At 55.5% G+C, this 19,351-nt stretch overlaps 7 protein-coding genes across 7 annotated transcripts; 5 read left to right on the top strand and 2 right to left on the bottom strand.

The window, feature by feature from the left end:
* Positions 1 to 134: 134 nt before the first annotated feature.
* On the top strand, positions 135 to 2,484 carry HRG_10625 (fungal specific transcription factor domain-containing protein; the record flags this gene model as incomplete). Its single annotated transcript, XM_044869095.1, has 5 exons — positions 135 to 609; positions 684 to 898; positions 957 to 1,348; positions 1,417 to 1,974; positions 2,037 to 2,484. 5 exons carry the CDS (start codon positions 135 to 137, stop codon positions 2,482 to 2,484), a joined length of 2,088 nt encoding a protein of 695 aa, XP_044715837.1.
* A 667-nt stretch (positions 2,485 to 3,151) lies between these two features.
* On the top strand, positions 3,152 to 4,686 carry HRG_10624 (FAD binding domain-containing protein; the record flags this gene model as incomplete). Its single annotated transcript, XM_044869094.1, has 4 exons — positions 3,152 to 3,574; positions 3,648 to 4,371; positions 4,431 to 4,509; positions 4,560 to 4,686. The coding sequence occupies 4 exons, from the start codon at positions 3,152 to 3,154 to the stop codon at positions 4,684 to 4,686; spliced, it is 1,353 nt and encodes a 450-aa protein (XP_044715836.1).
* Positions 4,687 to 5,092: 406 nt separating this feature from the next.
* Positions 5,093 to 6,236, bottom strand: HRG_10623 (dioxygenase domain-containing protein; the record flags this gene model as incomplete). Its single annotated transcript, XM_044869093.1, has 5 exons — positions 5,093 to 5,275; positions 5,348 to 5,428; positions 5,481 to 5,593; positions 5,653 to 5,891; positions 5,953 to 6,236. 5 exons carry the CDS (start codon positions 6,234 to 6,236, stop codon positions 5,093 to 5,095), a joined length of 900 nt encoding a protein of 299 aa, XP_044715835.1.
* A 574-nt stretch (positions 6,237 to 6,810) lies between these two features.
* HRG_10622 (coA-transferase family III domain-containing protein) lies at positions 6,811 to 8,732 on the bottom strand (the record flags this gene model as incomplete). Its single annotated transcript, XM_044869092.1, has 4 exons — positions 6,811 to 7,344; positions 7,427 to 7,924; positions 7,985 to 8,283; positions 8,363 to 8,732. 4 exons carry the CDS (start codon positions 8,730 to 8,732, stop codon positions 6,811 to 6,813), a joined length of 1,701 nt encoding a protein of 566 aa, XP_044715834.1.
* A 473-nt stretch (positions 8,733 to 9,205) lies between these two features.
* On the top strand, positions 9,206 to 10,191 carry HRG_10621 (alpha/beta hydrolase family domain-containing protein; the record flags this gene model as incomplete). Its single annotated transcript, XM_044869091.1, has 4 exons — positions 9,206 to 9,380; positions 9,448 to 9,699; positions 9,754 to 10,000; positions 10,059 to 10,191. The coding sequence occupies 4 exons, from the start codon at positions 9,206 to 9,208 to the stop codon at positions 10,189 to 10,191; spliced, it is 807 nt and encodes a 268-aa protein (XP_044715833.1).
* A 492-nt stretch (positions 10,192 to 10,683) lies between these two features.
* HRG_10620 (amidohydrolase domain-containing protein) lies at positions 10,684 to 11,774 on the top strand (the record flags this gene model as incomplete). Its single annotated transcript, XM_044869090.1, has 3 exons — positions 10,684 to 10,985; positions 11,066 to 11,231; positions 11,310 to 11,774. The coding sequence occupies 3 exons, from the start codon at positions 10,684 to 10,686 to the stop codon at positions 11,772 to 11,774; spliced, it is 933 nt and encodes a 310-aa protein (XP_044715832.1).
* A 1,764-nt stretch (positions 11,775 to 13,538) lies between these two features.
* HRG_10619 (HEAT repeats domain-containing protein) lies at positions 13,539 to 17,600 on the top strand (the record flags this gene model as incomplete). The annotated part of the gene is made up of 5 exons (XM_044869089.1): positions 13,539 to 13,958; positions 14,039 to 14,320; positions 14,396 to 14,468; positions 14,646 to 17,539; positions 17,592 to 17,600. The coding sequence occupies 5 exons, from the start codon at positions 13,539 to 13,541 to the stop codon at positions 17,598 to 17,600; spliced, it is 3,678 nt and encodes a 1,225-aa protein (XP_044715831.1).
* Positions 17,601 to 19,351: the final 1,751 nt, after the last annotated feature.

The following is a 19,351-nucleotide window of genomic DNA, read 5'->3' as shown; positions in this document are numbered from 1 at the left end:
AGCTTCCGTACCCGGCCGCCACCGTCTTCGCTCATGCACTCTCGCGAGCCGCTCAACAGGCAAAACACAACGCCAAGTCTAGCAGCTCCTGCGGGCAGGCGGGTTAGACATCCTTGGTGCCGCCACCGCCCGCCATGCCCCGTCCACGGGTGCTGCCGAGCCAGCGTCGCCGGGCCGCCGAGGCCTGCAACTTCTGCCGCGAGGTCAAGAAGAAGTGCAGCGGCACGGTCCCCTGCGTCCACTGCCTGCGTCGGGGCATCGGCAACCAGTGCTGCATCTCCTTGCGGCCCCGGGGATCCAGACAGGGCTTTCCGGCCCCGGCCACCGATCCCCCCGCGGTGAGCCCCGAGCTGTCTCTGCTGGGTCCGGACCCGCGCCCGCCGAGCTCGTCCCCTGCGGGTGGCGCCATCTACGAGGTTGCCTCCGATGCAGCGGGACCCGGCGAGGACTTTCGTCCGCCGTCGCCGTCCGAGTCGCGGCGAAGCGTCGACGTCTCCGGCAGTCCGGGCGGTGCCCAACAACAGCGTCTGTCAGGGCCGGCGGCTTCGTCGTCGCCCATGTCAGCCAATCTTCACTCGCGGATGCTCCTAAACATGCGTGGTGAGCGGGGTGAGCACGGCAATGATTTCTCGAGCGTCGTTTGTCTCGGAGCATCTGAGCCTTTGCTGACCCGCGATGAGCAGTGTATGTAGGCGGCGCCGCGTCGCTTTCCTTTCTGCAGGTTGTTCGCCGAGTGGTGGCCGAGCAGATTGGCCCCTCGCAGTTCTCACACAACGCCCAGAGCGATACCATGCTCGAAAAGGAGCCTCCCCCGTCTGACAGCGACCCACGCCTTCTCGAAGCATCGCATCTCGATGTCACGACAAAAGTTGGCCTATCACACTGCTTCCGCGCCGTGGTATGTCTGTATATGCTGTCGTCGTCTCAAGCCCCTATACCGCTGACCACGGCCCCAGACAGAAGGCTTCATCGATATATTTACATCCTCGGAGCTTCAAGCGGCGGCTGTTGGTGATTTGATAAACGACGTGCATTGCAGCGCGCAGAGGAGAGCAGCTCTGGGCCTTGTCATCGCCATCGGAGCACAGGTGCAGTCTCCGGAGACGGCCCGGGACATTGGTCAACCCTATTTCCGCCGAGCCCGGTCGCAGGCGTTTGAGGGGATGCTAGAGGACCCTGACATCGACATTGTCCGCTGCTTCCTTCTCATGGCCTTCTATCTTCTAGGGGAGTGCCGGCGAAACGCGGCATTCATGTACCTTGGCATCGCAACGCGGGCTGCCGTGGCTCTCGGCCTGCACAGCCGTGAGTCATATACGGACATGGCTGGCCGGCATGACAGTATCAGGTGTGGGAAAGCCGGGGAGACTACTGTCCTTGAAGGATGCGCGCTAACGGGTCTCGTCCGGCTCGTAGATTACGGGTTTGGATCAGCTTGCGCATTGTCGACATGCTTGCCAACTCCATCCTCGGGCGTCCAGCAGCTACAGCAGGCCTACATTCTGACATTGAGGCCATCATCAAAGACATGTCGATCGCGAGTCCAAACGACGACACCAAACGTCTCATTGCATCGCATCACATCGTCTCCATCATCAACGGCATTGTCGACACGCTATACGAGCGTAAGGAATTAACGACGCCTCTGGTGGAGCAGCTTCTCGGCGAGATCCAAGCGTGGGAGAGGAAGCTGCCCCAATGTCTCCGCAGCGTCTCCATTGCCGTGGATGCCGCCGAGAACAAACCGCACGATGCCGCCATTGGGAGCATACACGTGTCATGCCTCTACTACTTTGCCGTCATGTTGGCCACCCGCCCCGTCCTGATATCGAGCCTTACTGCCCAACCTGTCAGCGGCGGCCTGGCTCGCTCTCATATAGCCTCGGCTTGCCTCGATGCAGCGGTCTTCCTGGTCCAAACCTGCATCGAGGCGCGAGAGGCCAAGCTCTTGTATGGCAACATGTGCATCATGAAGTAAGAGGCTCGCCACCTACCTACCCGCCCTCGTCCGAGTCACTTTTATAACACTTGTCCAGGGCTCTGGTATTTGCAGCAGGCTTAGTTCTGGGATTTGACCTCTTTGAAAAAAGGTCCATCGACCATGTCATTGAATCGGCTTTTGGCGGTGCCCGGGATATCCTGAGCTTCCTCGCGACATCGAGTCCCCAAGCGGCGCACTACCATGAAATATTAACGCTTCTGGCCAAAGCCATATCAAAGCAGCGCGAGAGATCGGCATTCAAGGGAAGGAGTCGTTATGTGTCGAGGATTTTAACGCTCCAATGCAGCAACGCCCCCGATTGCGACGCAGAGGGAGACGAACAACCTCCAATGCCCTCGGCAGATGTTGCGCCGCGCGCAATGGACCAGTGGGACAATTGGTTGTGTGGAAACCGCACGCCACTCGACCCGGGAGAGGAAGTGTTTCTTGGCTGGGACACTCTAGAGATTTCGCATTGGGATAGCTTCCCCTTTGTTTCTTAACACCACTTCGCATCGACTCGAGTCTTGCGCAGAGACCTCGTCCGTCGGCTTGGAAGATGAACAGAAAGTGGCCGTCTGCCTACATGTGAGCAACGCGAGAACTGAAACAACTTTTGGAGAACGCGCTGTTCATGCTTCTGCTTTAACCAATGGGGGTGATGCGAACTGGCAGTGCTCGCGTCACCTCGTATCTCGCTTCACATGTTCTCTGCATGCAATGTTCACAAGCAGAGCAAGACAGCACATATTCAGAACTTCCCCGCTATCTTTTGGACTCATGCTCCATGTGACCGCATGTACCTCGACAGCGGGAGCAACCTGACTGGGGAGTCAAGCCCGTACGCAGCGATGCGACGGAGTCGCGGGCGGGGCCGTAGCCGACGTGTCGGATAGCGCACTCCCGCTGGTAGCGGATGGAAAGTAAACTTCAATCCAGGGCTCCAGCGGCGAATGTGTAAGGAAAGAGTATAATGAAGTCTGACTGGTGGCACTTCGAGATATATATGACTTGTGCCCGGCAGACGAGCCCCCTTGCGTCGGCTTGACGAAGACTTCCGAGGTCCCTTTAAGGCAAGCAAATAATAACCAAGGCTGAAAGCTCTAGCCAAGTTGCGTTGCTTTTGACCCTCCAAAGCTCAAGAAGCCTGAACTGGCAGATAGACTCGAGATGGGCTCTCAGAACATGCCTGCCTGGCGGCAACTGAATGTCGGCGTCATCGGTGGCGGCATCGGCGGCATGTCGGCGGCCATCGCGCTCCGGCGCTCCGGCCATCAGGTCACCATTTACGAAAAGTCGGACTTTGCCGGCGAGGTTGGTGCGTCAGTATCCTGCGCTGCCAACGGAACTCGCTGGCTTCACGAGTGGGATGTCGATGTCGCCAAGGGCGACCCCGTGGTGCTGAAGAAGCTCATCAACCGAGACTGGAAAACCGGCGAGCCCGTAAGTGTGTATGACCTCGACGACTACCAGGAGCGATGGGGCTATGTCTACAACATGTTCCATCGCCAGTACATGCACGCCATGCTTAAGGAATGTGCACTGCAAGGGGAGGGCGAAGGGCCGCCTGCTAGGCTGCTCGTCAATCACAAGGTAAGAGCTTTGTGCCCGCAGAAGTATTCACCAGACCGCGGCTTACACCATATACGCTCGTCTCCTCTAAAAGTGTCGAGACGTCGATGTTCTCGGCGGCAAGATCACATTCCAGAACGGCGCCGTCGTCCGACATGATCTGATTGTGGGCGCGGATGGCATTGGGTCTGCCGTTAGAGGGGCGATAGGCATCAAACCGGAGAAGCGGCCGGCTGATCAGAGCTGTCTGCACACAAACGTCACCACCGAAGAGGCCGTCAAGGCCGGCCTTGTCGACTACTCCAAAGACAGTGCCCTGGAGTACTGGGGTGGTCAGGAGGGCAAATGGGACAAGATTGTCTTATCCCCGTGCAACGACGGCAAGCTGCTCTCCTACTACTGCTTCTTTCCCCGCGACAGGGGCGATTACGCCAACCAGACCTGGGGCGGAGAGGACCGCCCGGTCGAGGAGCTCCTGAACCCATACCCTGAGCTGGATCGACAAGTCTTCAGCCACCTGGCCATTGGAAAGGAGATTCGTCCTTGGCGCCTGTGGATTCACGACCCGTACCCGTACATCCACCGCGGCAACGTCTGCCTGCTCGGCGACGCCGGCCACCCCATGATGCCGCACCAGAGCCAGGGAGCGTGCATGGCAATCGAGGATGCAGCCGCACTTGGCATTCTCTTCAACAAGAGCAACTTCAAGGGCAACATCGCCCAGGCACTTTCCGTATATGACGAAGTACGGCTGCCGCGCGTCACTCGTGTGCAAGCCGCCGCCGCCAAAGCGGCTTACAACATAAACGAGAGGATAGGTATACCGTCCCGGCCACTACTCACTGCGCGACTCTCATTTGCTGATGGCAGGGTGCAGGCTTCTCGGTTAACAAGAACATCCCTACATACAAAGTGGAGGATCCGGGCAAGATTCTGACCATCGAAGAAATGAACGCGTAAGCCTCGCCAAAGGCAATGGTCCTACAGTCGCTGACTTGCATCTCAGATATGATATGTACAAGGACATCGAGGAACAGCTCGCAGCACGGCGCGGCGTCGAGTTCCCTGACAAGTTCATTCGCGGCTTACCAATCGGACTTGAGTTGCCCAACGGTATCACGGTTGGAGGCTAGATAATAATCGATCATGTTCCTTGTTGTAAATCGTTTTTGGTATTGATTTGTCTACATGTTATGGCTGTATATATATCTCGAGTTATTCCACTTGCCGAGACGTAGCGGTCTTTTTGCGTGCTCGCTTCGATTTGAAGACATATCCATGCCGGACTACAGGCGAAGTCACTTTAGGGGCATACGTATAATGCGATAATAAAGATGCCGATTCGTGCTCAGCTGGTAGCTCATCCTAACAAGCTTTAGCACTGTAAGTTGACTTGGAGACCGAATCTTTTCAGATCGCCCAGAATCTACACTATTCGACGAGCATACCGAGCACTTCACCAGTTCACACCAAACACAGCTTCTGCGGCCCACTCAATTCTTTACCAAAGACCATTCGTTCCGCTCCCATCCTCTCTCCTCAAGCAGTCTTGGCAAGGCTAATATTGTACTCAAGCTCCAGTCTAGCTATAGCATCGCCATTGCGGGGATCAAATTGCACCTTCAATTCGTCTTTGACAGCAAAGACGGAATCATTGCTCAGGTACTTGCAGCCTTGGTCAAAGATTTGAGTGACCAATGTCTTGTAACCGCTCGCACAAACCTAGCGACTTGGTCAGCAAATGCGAGTGAGATGAGAGGCCCGCGCTCGAGAGGATGGGGATCTGAAGCTCACCATTAGATGGATGTGTGCTGGCCGGAAGACATGGCGGTCCATCAAGTCGAGCAGCTTGCCTGCCGGGCCATCTCGCGGGATCTGCGGGTATCAGCATTGCACCAGCTGATCACGATCGAGACTAGAGACTTACCGGGTAGGGCGTCGGACGTAAGCAGTGAAAGAAGTACTGTCCTTGAGAATCCGTCTTGAAGACCCCTCGTAAGTTGTGCTCCTGCTGCTTCGGATCTTGCTGTTCGTAGAGGCCTGTTTCAACGACCACATTAATATAAATGGCCGCTTTACAGCCGTAGACGAAGACTTACCGTTGGTCGATGCCTGCCAGACCTCGACGGTGGCATCTGGCAAAGGCTCGCCGCTCTCCACATCGATCACCTTGCCATGCATATACACAGGCTCGCCGTTTTCTGGCGTGTCGAAGCTAATGTTAGATCCGTTCTCGCGGCTCGGAGTATCGGCTCTCCAAAAGGGTCCCAGGATAGCAGATGCAGTTAGCCCATTGGTGCGCTCCCGCGCAGCGCTGAAGGTGATGTCGTCCACAAGTCTAGCCAACGCTGCTAGTCAGTCACCTTGGCTCGGCACATCTCTCAGTTTCAATCACTCACGATTCCAGGCCTAGGACGTCACAAAGCAGCTGTCCCTCGTTGCGTTTGTCGTCGCTCATCTGCCCGGCCCAGTTGATCATTTGCACACCAGCCATCCACTCGTCAGTGGTAAGCTGAACCTCGCGAGCAAAGTCGTGGACATGTCTGATGAGGGCCTCCATGACCTCGCGAAGTCGCGGAGAAGTGTTTGGGCCCATGGCAGCGACCACATTGTTTGTGAAGTCTGCACCCAGGCCTCTGCTGTCGGCGTTCTGGCCGCCATCGCGTGGGTGATGCGAAGCCATGATTGCGGTGGCATACGTAGCGTTCAAGCCTGGAGCGCAGAGGAGAAGCAGAAGAAATATATTCCAATAGACCAAAGCATATCAAGTACCAGTCGTTTGTAAGCGCGGTGGTTGGCCACGACCACGACAACAATTCACATTATTAGGTCCACCCGAGTCGACGAACAGCAACACGCCCTGCATGTTCCATACAGCCGGAACAAGGTTGTAATCTTTACAGTTGGTCAGCTTGCAGTTCCAGCCGTCTCTGCTCCTCTGATAGGTCTACCTCCTTCCCCGCACGAAGGCGGGTCGGGATTGTCGGAAGTGAGGCTTGACGCTAAAGGTGCCTTACCCGACGTCGGTCTGGAACAACCGCCCCTCGAGCCACCAACAAGAGCGACGGGGGTCTGTTCCACTAACTGAAGCTTGTATCATGCCAGTACTCCGTAGTCGCTTGGTAGACATGTCAGGCCACCCCCCGCAATCAGACGTGCCCTAGTTGGCGAGACACCAAGGTGTACGTTTTCACAATGCAAAGGCAAGGCTTGTTTACATCCATTCGACCATCCACCCATGCAAAGCTAGAACTACCTCACGCCCGTACATACGGGATTCTCTGGTCCTTCTCCTTTTCAAAATCCCAGCTCGCCTCGTCAGCCCCGTTGGGCCTGCTGGCACGCGCAAAGCTGATGTCCAAGCCTTGAATTTCCACCACCGGCAAGACGGCTGAGACATCAGCTTTGTAGCCGTCCGAGTACCAGTGGTCTAGATACCGTGGCTGGTCAACGAACTCGGGATATCGTCTCCTTAGTTCCTGGAGAGCGGTGCCCGAAATCTGATCAACGCTGTGGGCGTGACGAAGGGCTAGGAACTCCTGGCCGGCCTGCGCTCTAAGCTGGTCTTGTACTTGGGCTGGTAAGAGACCGGCTCTATATAGCAGAAGGTCATAATGCAACAGCGACGTCTTTCCATGCCATGAGCCTCCCCGTGCGGCCCGATGATAGAGTCCGGTGAGGGCGGCAATGGCACCCATGCATCCCGTGCCGTAGTCGGAAATGGGAAACGGGGGCACAACGGGCTCGTCGAGTCCCATGAAGCGGCCTTGATCCCATGCGATGCCGCTGACCTACACTCACCGGGCGTGAGGGAATGAGGAGACAAGGAGTCAGCCGGTATACAAGGTTTCCGACTGTCGGGGCGAAGCTTACACAGTCCGCGATTTGCTGCCAGCCAGGGCGGCCTGCCCATTCTCCCTGGTAGCCGAAACAGTTCTCGTTCACGTAGACAATGCCCTTGCCCCTCTTGGCCGCTGTCTCCGAGAGAGCCTTGACTCCGTATCCAAGTCTGTCTAGGGCGCCAGGCCTGTAGCCATCTATGATGACGTCGACATCCTCCAGGAGTCGCTCAAATGCGCTCCTGCCCTCCGGAGTCTTCAAGTCGAGATCCGCGGTCCGTTTGCCCATGTTTCCATCTACCTGGAAGAAGGGCACGTCACTTAGGCTTGGGCTGGTGATCTTGAGTACATCAGCACCGTACTCTCCCAAGATGCGCGCAATCACCGGCCCCGCAATAATGCGGCACATTTCAAGCACCTTAACCCCGGCGAGAAGTCGGCGGCTTTCACCACGGCCTGGCAGGCCGTGCTTAGGGGTGCTGTCCTCGAGCTGCTCGACGGTCCACGGAGGCAGTCTCCAGTTGACTTGTCCCTAGAGGAGCCATGAGATTGTTTTATCCAACTCAACGGAGGCAGCATGGGGGACCCATACGTGTGGCGTTTGAAGAAACTCATCATGTTTGAATGCTTTGACACCCGCTTGTCGATGCTGCGCATTCAAGATTTCTAGCTCATCGACTGTACGCTTTTTGACGGCCGCCTCGATGACGCGAACAATATCATCGTGGGTCTTGAGATCGGGGCGAAAAGCCTCCAGACCAAGCATGCGCAGTGTGGTTGAAGCCTCCAGCGAGCCGTGGATGTGGTAATACTCTCCCTCCTCGGCGGTTGCGTATAAGTTGGCGGACATGCGTCGATACGGGTTGGACTGAGCCTGTAGAATATCTGTGTCTTCCAGGTTGTTAGTCGTAGCCCCTCTTTTTGTTGCCGCTGCCCTAAGGCCGACATTTCGTGCTGGACGCTTCACTACCTTTCAGCAGAGACTTGACATCCGCATCGAGCTTGCCGAGGCCTCCAATCTTTGCAAGATATGCTTGGAACAGAAAGGCCGTGGTCTTTTCCAGGTTGACCGTAATTTTCCGGCTTTTCTCGGTTCCGTTTGCTTGATCGGCTAAGAGAGCAGCGGCGCTGCCCTCGACTGCCTTTAAGGCTGCGGCGACCTCTGTCTCCTTGAAGGGAACAGGGAAATACGGCTGATCGCGGGATGCCGTAAAGCTGATGTCAACCTTTTTTGCCTGGGTCTCTGGAGGCAGAGACACGCCGTCGACGAGTGTAAAGAGCAGATCGAAAATCCGCGAACTTTCAGCCGTAGAGCTGTATAACTCTCCAGTCTTTCCCATGGCTGATGCAGGATGGCAAGCTTCTCCCCTTTCGTTATTCGTAGTCTGGTCACCGAATGTCAAGCGAGATTCGTTATTGCCATTTACCTACTTGCTTCTGTCGACGTAGTATATGAGCTTTCGGCGAGACTGCACGAGTTGCACCGCCGGAGTTTACTGTAGCGTATACTGTAGAAACATGTAACTTATATCTTTTAGGGGTCCGTCCCGTCCCATACCCGACCGGCAACTAAATCAGGCCCAGAGCATGAGGGGCGAAGAAAAAGGACATGGAGGGGGTGGGGGCGTCGACGTTACAGATAAGCTCACCCCGACGCGGCACTATCTCGCAGCTCGTCGTTCAAAGGGACAAGTACTCATTCGTGCCAGACCCTGGTCTCGGTTTGGCTTGAGCTTTTCCAAAGCCGTTCGTAAACTGTAGGTCTTGGGAGCGTTGCTTAACAGGAGTCAAAGCTGCAGCCGAGTTCCGCGCCATGCCGTCTCTCCGCATTGAAGATCAGGACCTCTACTACGACTGGACGCGGGCTAACGATGACGGTCTCACATTGGTATTTATTCACGGGCTCGGGTCTTCCAGCTCGTTCTTTGCCCCCATCATTCCCACCCTTGTCAAGCACGGATGCTCGTGCTTGGCTTTTGACACGCCAGGTTGGATGATACCAAACTTACTCTCTCGTTTGCAATGACACGTATCTGACTGGGTCTGTGGCTCTAGGCAGCGCCTTGTCCAAGTATCGAGGCAGGGACTGCGACTCGGAGATGATATGCGGCGCAGCCAGCGCTCTCATCACCGCCCTCGACCTCGACTCCAAGCGCATCATCGTCGTGGGACACTCGATGGGCGCAATTTTCGCGAGCGAGTTAGCCCTCCATCTCGATCTCGTCGGCGTGGTCCTGATTGGGCCCGTCAGCCCGTCTGATGCGCTGGGCCAGCTATTTGCGGCGAGAATCAAGCGCGTGGAAGCCGGTATAGAGCGATCCTTGACACGAACCGACGTTGGGCGCTGACAGGCTTGAAAAGAGGGCATGGAGGCCATGGCCAGCACGATTCCTACCGCGGCGACGGGACCCAAGGCTACGTCAACCCACCGCGCCTTCATTCGCGCTCTGCTTCTCGCACAGTCTCCTCAAGGCTACATGTCACTGTGTCGTACGATTGCGAGTGCCAAGTGCCCACGGTACGGCGACATTCGCTGCCCGCTACTTATCATTGCGGGATCTCACGACCTGACCAGTCCCCCGCAAGACTCTCGTGAGATTCTACAAAGGTCACTTCTTGCCAAATCTCTCGCGTATATGTTGCCACCGCTAATGTGCACCGGGTAGCTGGGGAGGCGAGCAAAGACAAAAGCGTGTCGAGGTGCTCGAGGGAGTGGGTCATTGGCATTGCATTGAAGCAGCAGATGAAGTGTGCGAGCTGGTTAAGATATTCGCGGATAGTCTCTCAAGGGAGTTTTAGTACAGACAGTAAATGGACAATCTCAATTGAGGCCCATGTTAAAGAACCTGAAATGGCTTAGTCGAATCCACGCTTTCGTGCACCCGGTGCAGTGTACGAGCAGATGGATGCGAGCTCTGTCGAGAGGACCGAACTGAAACACGAAGACTCAATAAAGCTCACGAAACCGCCTCTATTCGCGAGGGGCATGACAGGACAGCCGTGCGGATCCGCACTGTATAGTCCAAGCTACAGTATCACGGCTACCGACTACCGACCCGCGACAGTGCGGCGGATACTGTCTGAACCTTGGGGGTCATATGCCTGCCGCTTCTGCGTGCCGGTATCCGCGAGACATGCCTGGACGAGGTAGATGCAAATAACGCTCTTCGAAAGGCCCACAGGTTGACCAAGTGGTATAAAGGCCACATCTCGTGTCGTCATATCAAAGACCCCTGGGACATCTATGTTCTGCCTTGTCGTCTTGTGCCTTTCCAGTCACGCCCACCCACCATGTTGGGCAAAATAGCTCTGGAAGAGGCATTTGCTCTACCTCGTCTACACGAAAAGACGAGGTGGTGGGCCTCCCTGTTCGCGGTAAACCCTGACAAACACGCGGCCGAGATGCAGGACATTACCGACACGCGAATCAAGTACATGGATCGCTATGGTGTTGGCTACACCATTCTGTCCTACACTGCGCCCGGCGTGCAAGACATTTGGGACTCCCAAGAGGCGCAGGAGCTGGCTGTCGAAATCAATGACTATGTTGCGGGAGTTATCAAGGACTACCCGCACCGCCTGGGAGCTTTCGCGTATGTTTGCAACAACATATCCCCCCAAGTCAAGCATCAGTTGGACAGTGAAAATGACACACTGACTCACATCATGGCAGCACCCTCTCTATGCACGATCCCAACGAAGCTGCGGCCGAGCTCAGGAGATGTGTAACTCAGTACGGCTTCAAAGGCGCACTTGTCAATGACACCCAGCGCGCCGGTCCCGACGGCGACGATGCTATATTCTACGACGGTCCGGAGTGGGATGTCTTCTGGTCCGCTGTGACCGCACTTGACGTTCCCTTCTATCTCCATCCCCGCAATCCGACCGGAACTCTGCACGAACGACTCTGGGCCAAGCGCAAGTGGCTGATCGGGCCACCCCTGAGCTTTGCCCATGGCGTCAGCCTCCACGTTCTCGGCATGGTTACCAACGGCGTCTTCGACCGCCACCCCAATCTTCAAGTCATACTTGGCCATCTAGGAGAGCACATCCCGTTTGACATGTGGCGCATCAACCACTGGTTTGAAGATGTGAAGAAGCCGCTCGGCCTGAGCTGTGAGAAGACGATCCGCGAGTACTTTCAGCGGAACCTTTGGATTACAACCAGCGGTCACTTTTCTACAACCACGCTGCAGTTTTGCATGGCTGAGGTTGGCGCCGACAGAATACTGTTCTCAATTGACTACCCCTTTGAGTCGTTCGACGATGCCTGCAGCTGGTACGATGACATGTCTCTAAACGTCGGAGACAAGAAGAAAATAGGACGTGACAACGCAAAGGCTCTATTCAAGATTAGTAGCATTTCAGATGGTCAAGAATAAGAGTGTAAGAGGGCAGTGACATAAGAGGCATGATTAACTAGAAAGTCAGACAGTGACAGAAGCGGCAAAGGAAATAAGAGGTTGGTTAACCAAATAGGGCGCGTCGCCTTTTTTGCGAAAAATGGGTTGTGGCGAAGGGCGGGTGGCATCCAATCCATTTCACTAGAGCCTTCCACTGTCTCCTCACCTTCTCGCGGATCTCCTCTACCTCCCATAGCTCGCCTTTATCCGTAGGGATGGCTGGCGATCAGCAATCATCTGACGTCTGCAATGGTAGCGGGTCGTCTGCCGCTAACCACAGCAGAGACACTTAGAAGACGTTGTATATCCCGGGAGGCGTGTCGAGCCGACATGGGTGCAATCCGACCGCCTCCAAAACTGTGTACATGGCCGTCGGCCAGTCGAGCTTCATGGACGATCGATAAGATCAAACACTGTAAAGTCACAGCTACTCCTTGTCTCCAGGCTTAACCTGATCTGATGACTGTCTTTACACGTTGGCGCTGTCTTGTCGCTCTTGTGCCGGTGCCATCGCCGCCCGAGCCCACTCTGTTGCTGTCAGAGCCGAGAAAGGAGTTATAAACGCGTGAATAACACCTTCAATGGAGGTGTCCCTATTTTGCCTGGTGTAGCGGTATTTTACCAGCTTGACAGATGCCGGAAAAGAAGTGTAACGTGCCGGTGTTTCGCCCACTTTCATAATTGGGAGAATGGTAATTGTTTGTTGCTTGACCCAGAATTGCGCCTAGGTTTGGTTCGCCATGTGTCTCGTCCAAGCGCCGTGGCGATCGTGAAGGCACAGTATGCAGCGGCGAGTCACAGCGGTGTTGATCCAACCATGCAGGCAATTTTCAGCTCGTTCATCTCAACATACCGTGCTCGAAGGGCCGAGCGCTATTACCCAACGCCTTTCTATTGGAGTTCGAGGAGCAACTTATACGACTAGTTGCGCAGGTTGATCTGACGAATCGCCACGCATCGGATGAGCCTTCCATGCGGCCCGCCCTGGGGGCCAAAACAAGTCGTATTAATTACCTCCCAGACCGCGTGAGGGGCAAACGATCCTCTGTTTAGTCTTGGGCAAACCGCTTCTGCACTTGGGCAGTCATCATTTTCCTTCGCGCGTTTCACAGTTGTGGTGCCGTTCGACTCGGGAGCAACGCCATCGACAGTTCGATCCCCCGCCCTGCGTGAATAGCGGCGAACATGTGTACGGACGGGTCTAGCCGCTATACTTTCAACCCCCAGCGTTTGGCCCTGCTGATAGCCGAGATAATAAGCCCAGTCAACATTAGCCACGTAATTCTCCTGACTGCAGGAACGGTTGGCTTTTATCTTTGGCTCCGCAGCAGGCAGGCGCGTCCGCGGCAGGCAGCATCTCGGCTACGTGGGGAGCAGCGGCTCTCAAACGCAATCCCCCTTCGAGAAGAACCAACACCACCGTCTGGGCAAAAGCGAGGTGTCCGTCTACGCCCGCTTCCCGCTCCAAACGAGGATGAGACCGAGACGGACGTCGACATCATTGCCATACATGGCCTGGACACGAAGTCTCCAGACACTTGGATATGGATGGACAAAGAGCGCAAAACGCCTGATATTAATTGGCTCTCTGACTCGCATATGCTCCCGAGCAAAGTCGGACGGGCTCGAATATTCACGTGCGACTGGCCGGCCGACACGTTCGAACCGTCGGGCTTGACCCAAAAAACGAATGACGAGTTTGCTCGGCAATTGCTCGATGGCATTAAGAGACGGCCTACGCCAATGAATGACCATACACGCCAAGACCGGCCGATTCTCTTCATCGCGTCGTGTCTCGGGGGCGTCATCTTGATGAAGGCTCTGGTCATGGCCAATAACGAGTACCGCTGCGTCAGGACAGCCACGCGTGGTATCGTCTTCCTTGCCACTCCCTTCGGAGGCACCTCGTTCCAAGACGTAGCCAAATGGGCAGAGCCGGGTCTCAGGGCCTGGGCTTCGTTACGAGGCCGGGAGGTGTCCAAACTGCTCGATAGCGTCAAAAAATCTGTCGATATTGACGAACTTGTCAGAAGCTTCACACAGTTGTACCGAGATCAGTTGTGCCGAGACCCGACTCGTCCTCAAGTAATGACCTTCTATGAATTAGGCAAGACGAACCTTTACCACAAAGTCTTCCCTTGTTTGCCGATTGGAGCCAAGCCAGTAAGAACCTTGAAACACACCGTGCCTCTCGGACCACCATATTATGTTCGCAGTAATAGAACAATGCTAACAGTCATCAGCTTGTCGATAAGTCCTCGGCGACGCTGCAAATGGTTCCACACCCCCTGCCGCTCGATCGAGGCCACCGATTGATGAATAAGTTTTGCGGCGACCGCGGCGACTTTCAAGATCACGATTACGAATGTGTTGCTGGAAAAATTGAAGAATTTCTGCGGAACATTCGCAAGAAGGAAGCGGACGACTGGATACGAGACAAGCATTATACCCCCGAGAGGCTCAAGATCGAACGCCTCTCGGGCGACTTGTTGCCGATGGAGCAATGCTACATCAATCTTGCCATCGTGGAGCAGTTGGGACACAAAGTGGACCGCTCGGATACATCTCAGTCCTCACCGTTTTCACTCTTCGCTCGACAGAAGGTTGAAACACCAGACGAGACGTTCCAGGTTGACTTGGCGACAATCTTCAATCAACGAAAGGGGCACGATGGTCACACGATAAAACCTAGACGAATTTTGATTCGAGGACGCGCAGGAGTAGGGAAGACTACCTTGTGCAAAAAGATGGTCTACGATTTTACCAATCAGACACAGTTACAGTTCCCATGGGCGGAGTTGTTCGACCGCTTGCTCTGGGTACCTTTGCGGAATCTAAAAGGGCGTTTAGCCGCGGGATACAATTTCGAGGATTTGTTCTACCATGAATATTTCTCTGGAGAGGGACACGACGATGGCCGCCGTCTGGCCAGGGAACTATGGCGAACATTGAAGGACGACGATAGCGGTAGGACTCTGTTCATCCTCGATGGGTTGGATGAAGTATCCCAGGACATCGGTGGTGATAACGACATGTCCCGTTTTCTCGCGCAACTACTATATCAGCCTAATGTTGTTATCACATCACGGCCCAACGCCAACCTTCCGTCTCTCCGAGATATCGATCTCGATTTGGAAACAGTTGGATTCTACCCTGATCAAGTGAAGGCCTACCTCGACGCCGATCCGAAAATAAAACCCAGGGCGAACGAGGTGCGGTCCTTTCTTCAAGAACATTGGCTCATTGAGGGGCTTGTGCGAATCCCGATTCAGCTGGACGCGCTTTGTTACACTTGGGACGACTTCGGTCTTGGGACAGTGCCGGACACAATGACGGGCATATACAGAGCCATCGAGCAAAGGCTGTGGAGAAAGGATGCCGTGCGATTAGGTAAAAGACACAACGGGGAACTGGTGACGCCTTCTCAGATTGGGTTCTCAGATGTCGAGGACCTCGTCGAGCATGAGGCATGTCTTCTTGAAGGTCTTGCTTTCACGGGACTGCACAACGACGTCATAGACTTCACGCCGCAGCATCAGGCAGCCATATCGAAGCAGTTCAAGCACCGGTCCCTCTTACTCGACAAAACGCTTCCACGCCTCTCTTTTCTGCGGACGTCAGACCACTTCTCAGAAGACTCCAACCGAAACTATCACTTTTTACACCTAACCTTTCAAGAGTACTTTGCGGCGCGGTATTTCATGCGCCATTGGAGTTCCGCACAACCGCTCAAGTGTCTGGATCTCTGTGGCAAAGGAACCAAGCAGATCCCTCCGGTCGAGTTTCTTCGGAAGCAAAAATACTCGGCACGCTACGATGTATTTTGGCGCTTTGTTGCCGGCTTAATAGCTGTTCAGGATGAGGCAGACCCCGGAGAGGAGGGAGAGGCGCTCGGCTTCTTCCAGACGATCGAGGAGGAGCCGCTGGACCTCTTGGGCCCTACGCATCAACGGCTGGTCATGCATTGCTTGAGCGAAGTATCAACGAAGATGCCGCTTAGACAGTGCCTGGAAGAGAAACTGAGGCAGTGGCTACTCTTCGAATGCACTTATCAACAGGAGGTGCACTTAACAAGCGAAATGGAATTTCCCGAGGAGGCCTTGCGCGATGCCTTGCGAGAAGGGCTTAATGGCGCCAAGATCAAGATTCTCCAGTCATTGCAAGGACGACCGGCAATCCCGCCAAGCGTCATTGAACTGGCAGCTTCTTGGGTGATAGGCGGCATGCCTCCGCTATTGAGGGCCGAGGCCCTCGTGGTACTACGTGCCTCTCGCACGGACTTAACAAACAATGTCCTCATGGCCGTGGTCCAACGGCTAGGCGACGAAGACGCGGGCGTGCGATGGGCCGCCCTACGGGTCCTAGAGGGGCAGTCGAGCCTGTCTAACGAGATCCTCGCGGCCGCGATCCAACGGCTATGCGACGAAGACGCGGGCGTGCGATATGCCGCCCTACGGGTCCTAGAGGGGCAGTCGAGCCTGTCTAACGAGATCCTCGCGGCCGCGGCCCAACGGCTAGGCGACGAAGACGCGGACGTGCGATATGCCGCCCTACGGGTCCTAGAGGGGCAGTCGAGCCTGTCTGACGAGATCCTCGCGGCCGCGGCCCAACGGCTAGGCGACGAAGACGCGGACGTGCGACGTGCCGCCCTACGGGTCCTAGAGGGGCAGTCGAGCCTGTCTGACGAGATCCTCGCGGCCGCGGCCCAACGGCTAGGCGACGAAGACGCGGACGTGCGACGTGCCGCCCTACGGGTCCTAGAGGGGCAGTCGAGCCTGTCTGACGAGATCCTCGCGGCCGCGGCCCAACGGCTAGGCGACGAAGACGCGGGCGTGCGATGGGCCGCCCGACGGGTCCTAGAGGGGCAGTCGAGCCTGTCTGACGAGATCCTCGCGGCCGCGGCCCAACGGCTAGGCGACGAAGACGCGGACGTGCGATATGCCGCCCTACGGGTCCTAGAGGGGCAGTCGAGCCTGTCTGACGAGATCCTCGCGGCCGCGGCCCAACGGCTAGGCGACGAAGACGCGGGCGTGCGATGGGCCGCCCTACGGGTCCTAGAGGGGCAGTCGAGCCTGTCTGACGAGATCCTCGCGGCCGCGGCCCAACGGCTAGGCGACGAAGACGCGGGCGTGCGACGGGCCGCCCTATGGGTCCTAGAGGGGCAGTCGAGCCTGTCTGACGAGATCCTCGCGGCCGCGGCCCAACGGCTAGGCGACGAAGACGCGGACGTGCGACGGGCCGCCCAACGGGTCCTAGAGGGGCAGTCGAGCCTGTCTGACGAGATCCTCGCGGCCGCGGCCCAACGGCTAGGCGACGAAGACGCGGACGTGCGATATGCCGCCCTACGGGTCCTAGAGGGGCAGTCGAGCCTGTCTGACGAGATCCTCGCGGCCGCGGCCCAACGGCTAGGCGACGAAGACGCGGACGTGCGATATGCCGCCCTACGGGTCCTAGAGGGGCAGTCGAGCCTGTCTGACGAGATCCTCGCGGCCGCGGCCCAACGGCTAGGCGACGAAGACGCGGACGTGCGACGGGCCGCCCAACGGGTCCTAGAGGGGCAGTCGAGCCTGTCTGACGAGATCCTCGCGGCCGCGGTCCAACGGCTAGGCGACGAAGACGCGGACGTGCGACGGGCCGCCCTATGGGTCCTAGAGGGGCAGTCGAGCCTGTCTGACGAGATCCTCGCGGCCGCGGTCCAACGGCTAGGCGACGAAGACGCGGGCGTGCGACGGGCCGCCCTACGGGTCCTACAGGGGCAGTCGAGCCTGTCTGACGAGATCCTCGCGGCCGTGGCAGGATTACTAGAATCTGAGGGTGCAGGCCACTTAGCAGAGGCCGTACTAAGAAAATATGAGAGTTTCTATTCTACCCTTCTTAGCGGCCCACCCGCGGGGTCACTATATAAGATTTTATTCCAACGCGCCTTTAAGGAGCAATATAGTTGGTATATCGATAATAGGCGGTCTTATATTAATATGCCAGATGGGGTTAGAAATGCTAATATTGACGATGTAGAAGAGTTTATAGATTTAACTATGAAAGCACGGCCACTAGGCACTCCGACGCTTAGTAGGTTAGAGTGCGAGACGAGGGGTCTAGGAGGAAGGAGGGCTTTTTAGGATTTAATATACTTAGGAAAGAAAGGGATCTAGGGAGAGCGATTATTTTATAGGTCTCTGATTTATCACCAGGATGCTTAGAGTCTCGTTAAAGCTCTTATAAGATTAGCGATCGTAGGATTTCTGTAACTATGATTTAACGTTGCTAAAGAGTTCCTCTCTAGCAACTTCTAAGGCACCGTTCCCATACCGAAGGCTAACGTCAACGATGCGACCGGAGCTAAGTAAATCTTTGTTTCCCCGTTTATAGAAAGGTCGACCTAGCGGAGACAGCTTTACTTTCCCGCGCACGAGTGGGGCATGAGCATCTGCTGGTCCTGGACACGGTCTTTAACGCTGACAGTCGGAAGCAATCCAGCATGGCGCTGGTTTAGGGTATCGTCTATTGGAACCCGTTGGTACTTTATTTACGTTGGTAATCATTGAAGAGAGGCTGGAGAGGCTGGAGAAAAGCATTGCTGAGCTAACTAGGAGGAAGAGATCCCCCACGACTAGTAGGCTCCTAAATAGGCGTGTGTGCAGCTGACTTAAAGGGAAGGCAACCCTCAAAAACAACAATTGTTGCTACCTAGGTAGGTAGGTAGTTAGCTATGCGGCTTGTACCCAATGCTTTTGGGCCCCGAAACGGGCGTTGACTGTCGTCGTGCATCAGTACGGTCTGCAACCATACTGCGAGGTCTGGCGCACATGAAAACACAGCCATACACGCTGCGTACCTCTTGGCTTGCATCAACTGCTCCGAGAAATGCGTAGCTGACTATGCGGATGCAGCATTGTTCGCTACTAGGCGGCCATTCCAAATGTTAAAGAGAGAGAATGGGGCCATGTCGGCAGCTTAGCTAATCTCTCCCCTCGTCATTTCGAATGGCATATATCCGACGAGAGTCTTAAGGAAGCCGATTGTGGATTAGTTCTTGTTTAGTGGGTTTTACTCTGCTTCTGGTCCTTTCAGGGTTGAATCGACCGAAATACCAGTTGTATCCCGTTGTATGGTAAAATACCGCTATACCATGCAAAATAGGGGCACCCCCATTGGAGGTGCAATTAATTAACGTGTATTATAAGTCCTTCTCTGCTCTGACAGAACCCCTATAAACCGCACTTATCAGATGCCTCAGGGGAATGTGCGTGCTTTCAAGCTTCCATCACTTAAAGAACATGGATCTTGAACTGCGACGACAAAATCGATACTGATAGAGTCATGTTAAGTATAGGCAGCTGGCGAATTAATGTCCTCTAGAATCTATCAAGGATAATTACACGCACTTAGGCCTCTCCTTTGCAAGACTGCCAAGAACACGCACACGATAACGATGATTGCCATAGAGGTCGTCTTATAATACCATAGATCTGTTATACTCTTTGGGTTGGGGTCGTTAAATGCACGCCTTGCAACTAAAGTACAAGAAGATTTTTCCCCTATTGCATTTTGCAGTT

The sequence above is a fragment of the Hirsutella rhossiliensis genome (assembly GCF_020360975.1).
Source record: "Hirsutella rhossiliensis strain HR02 chromosome Unknown scaffold00016, whole genome shotgun sequence".
NCBI lineage: Eukaryota > Fungi > Ascomycota > Sordariomycetes > Hypocreales > Ophiocordycipitaceae > Hirsutella > Hirsutella rhossiliensis.
The sequence above is the reverse complement of the archived record's forward strand: the minus strand, read 5'-3'. Positions and strand labels throughout refer to the sequence as shown.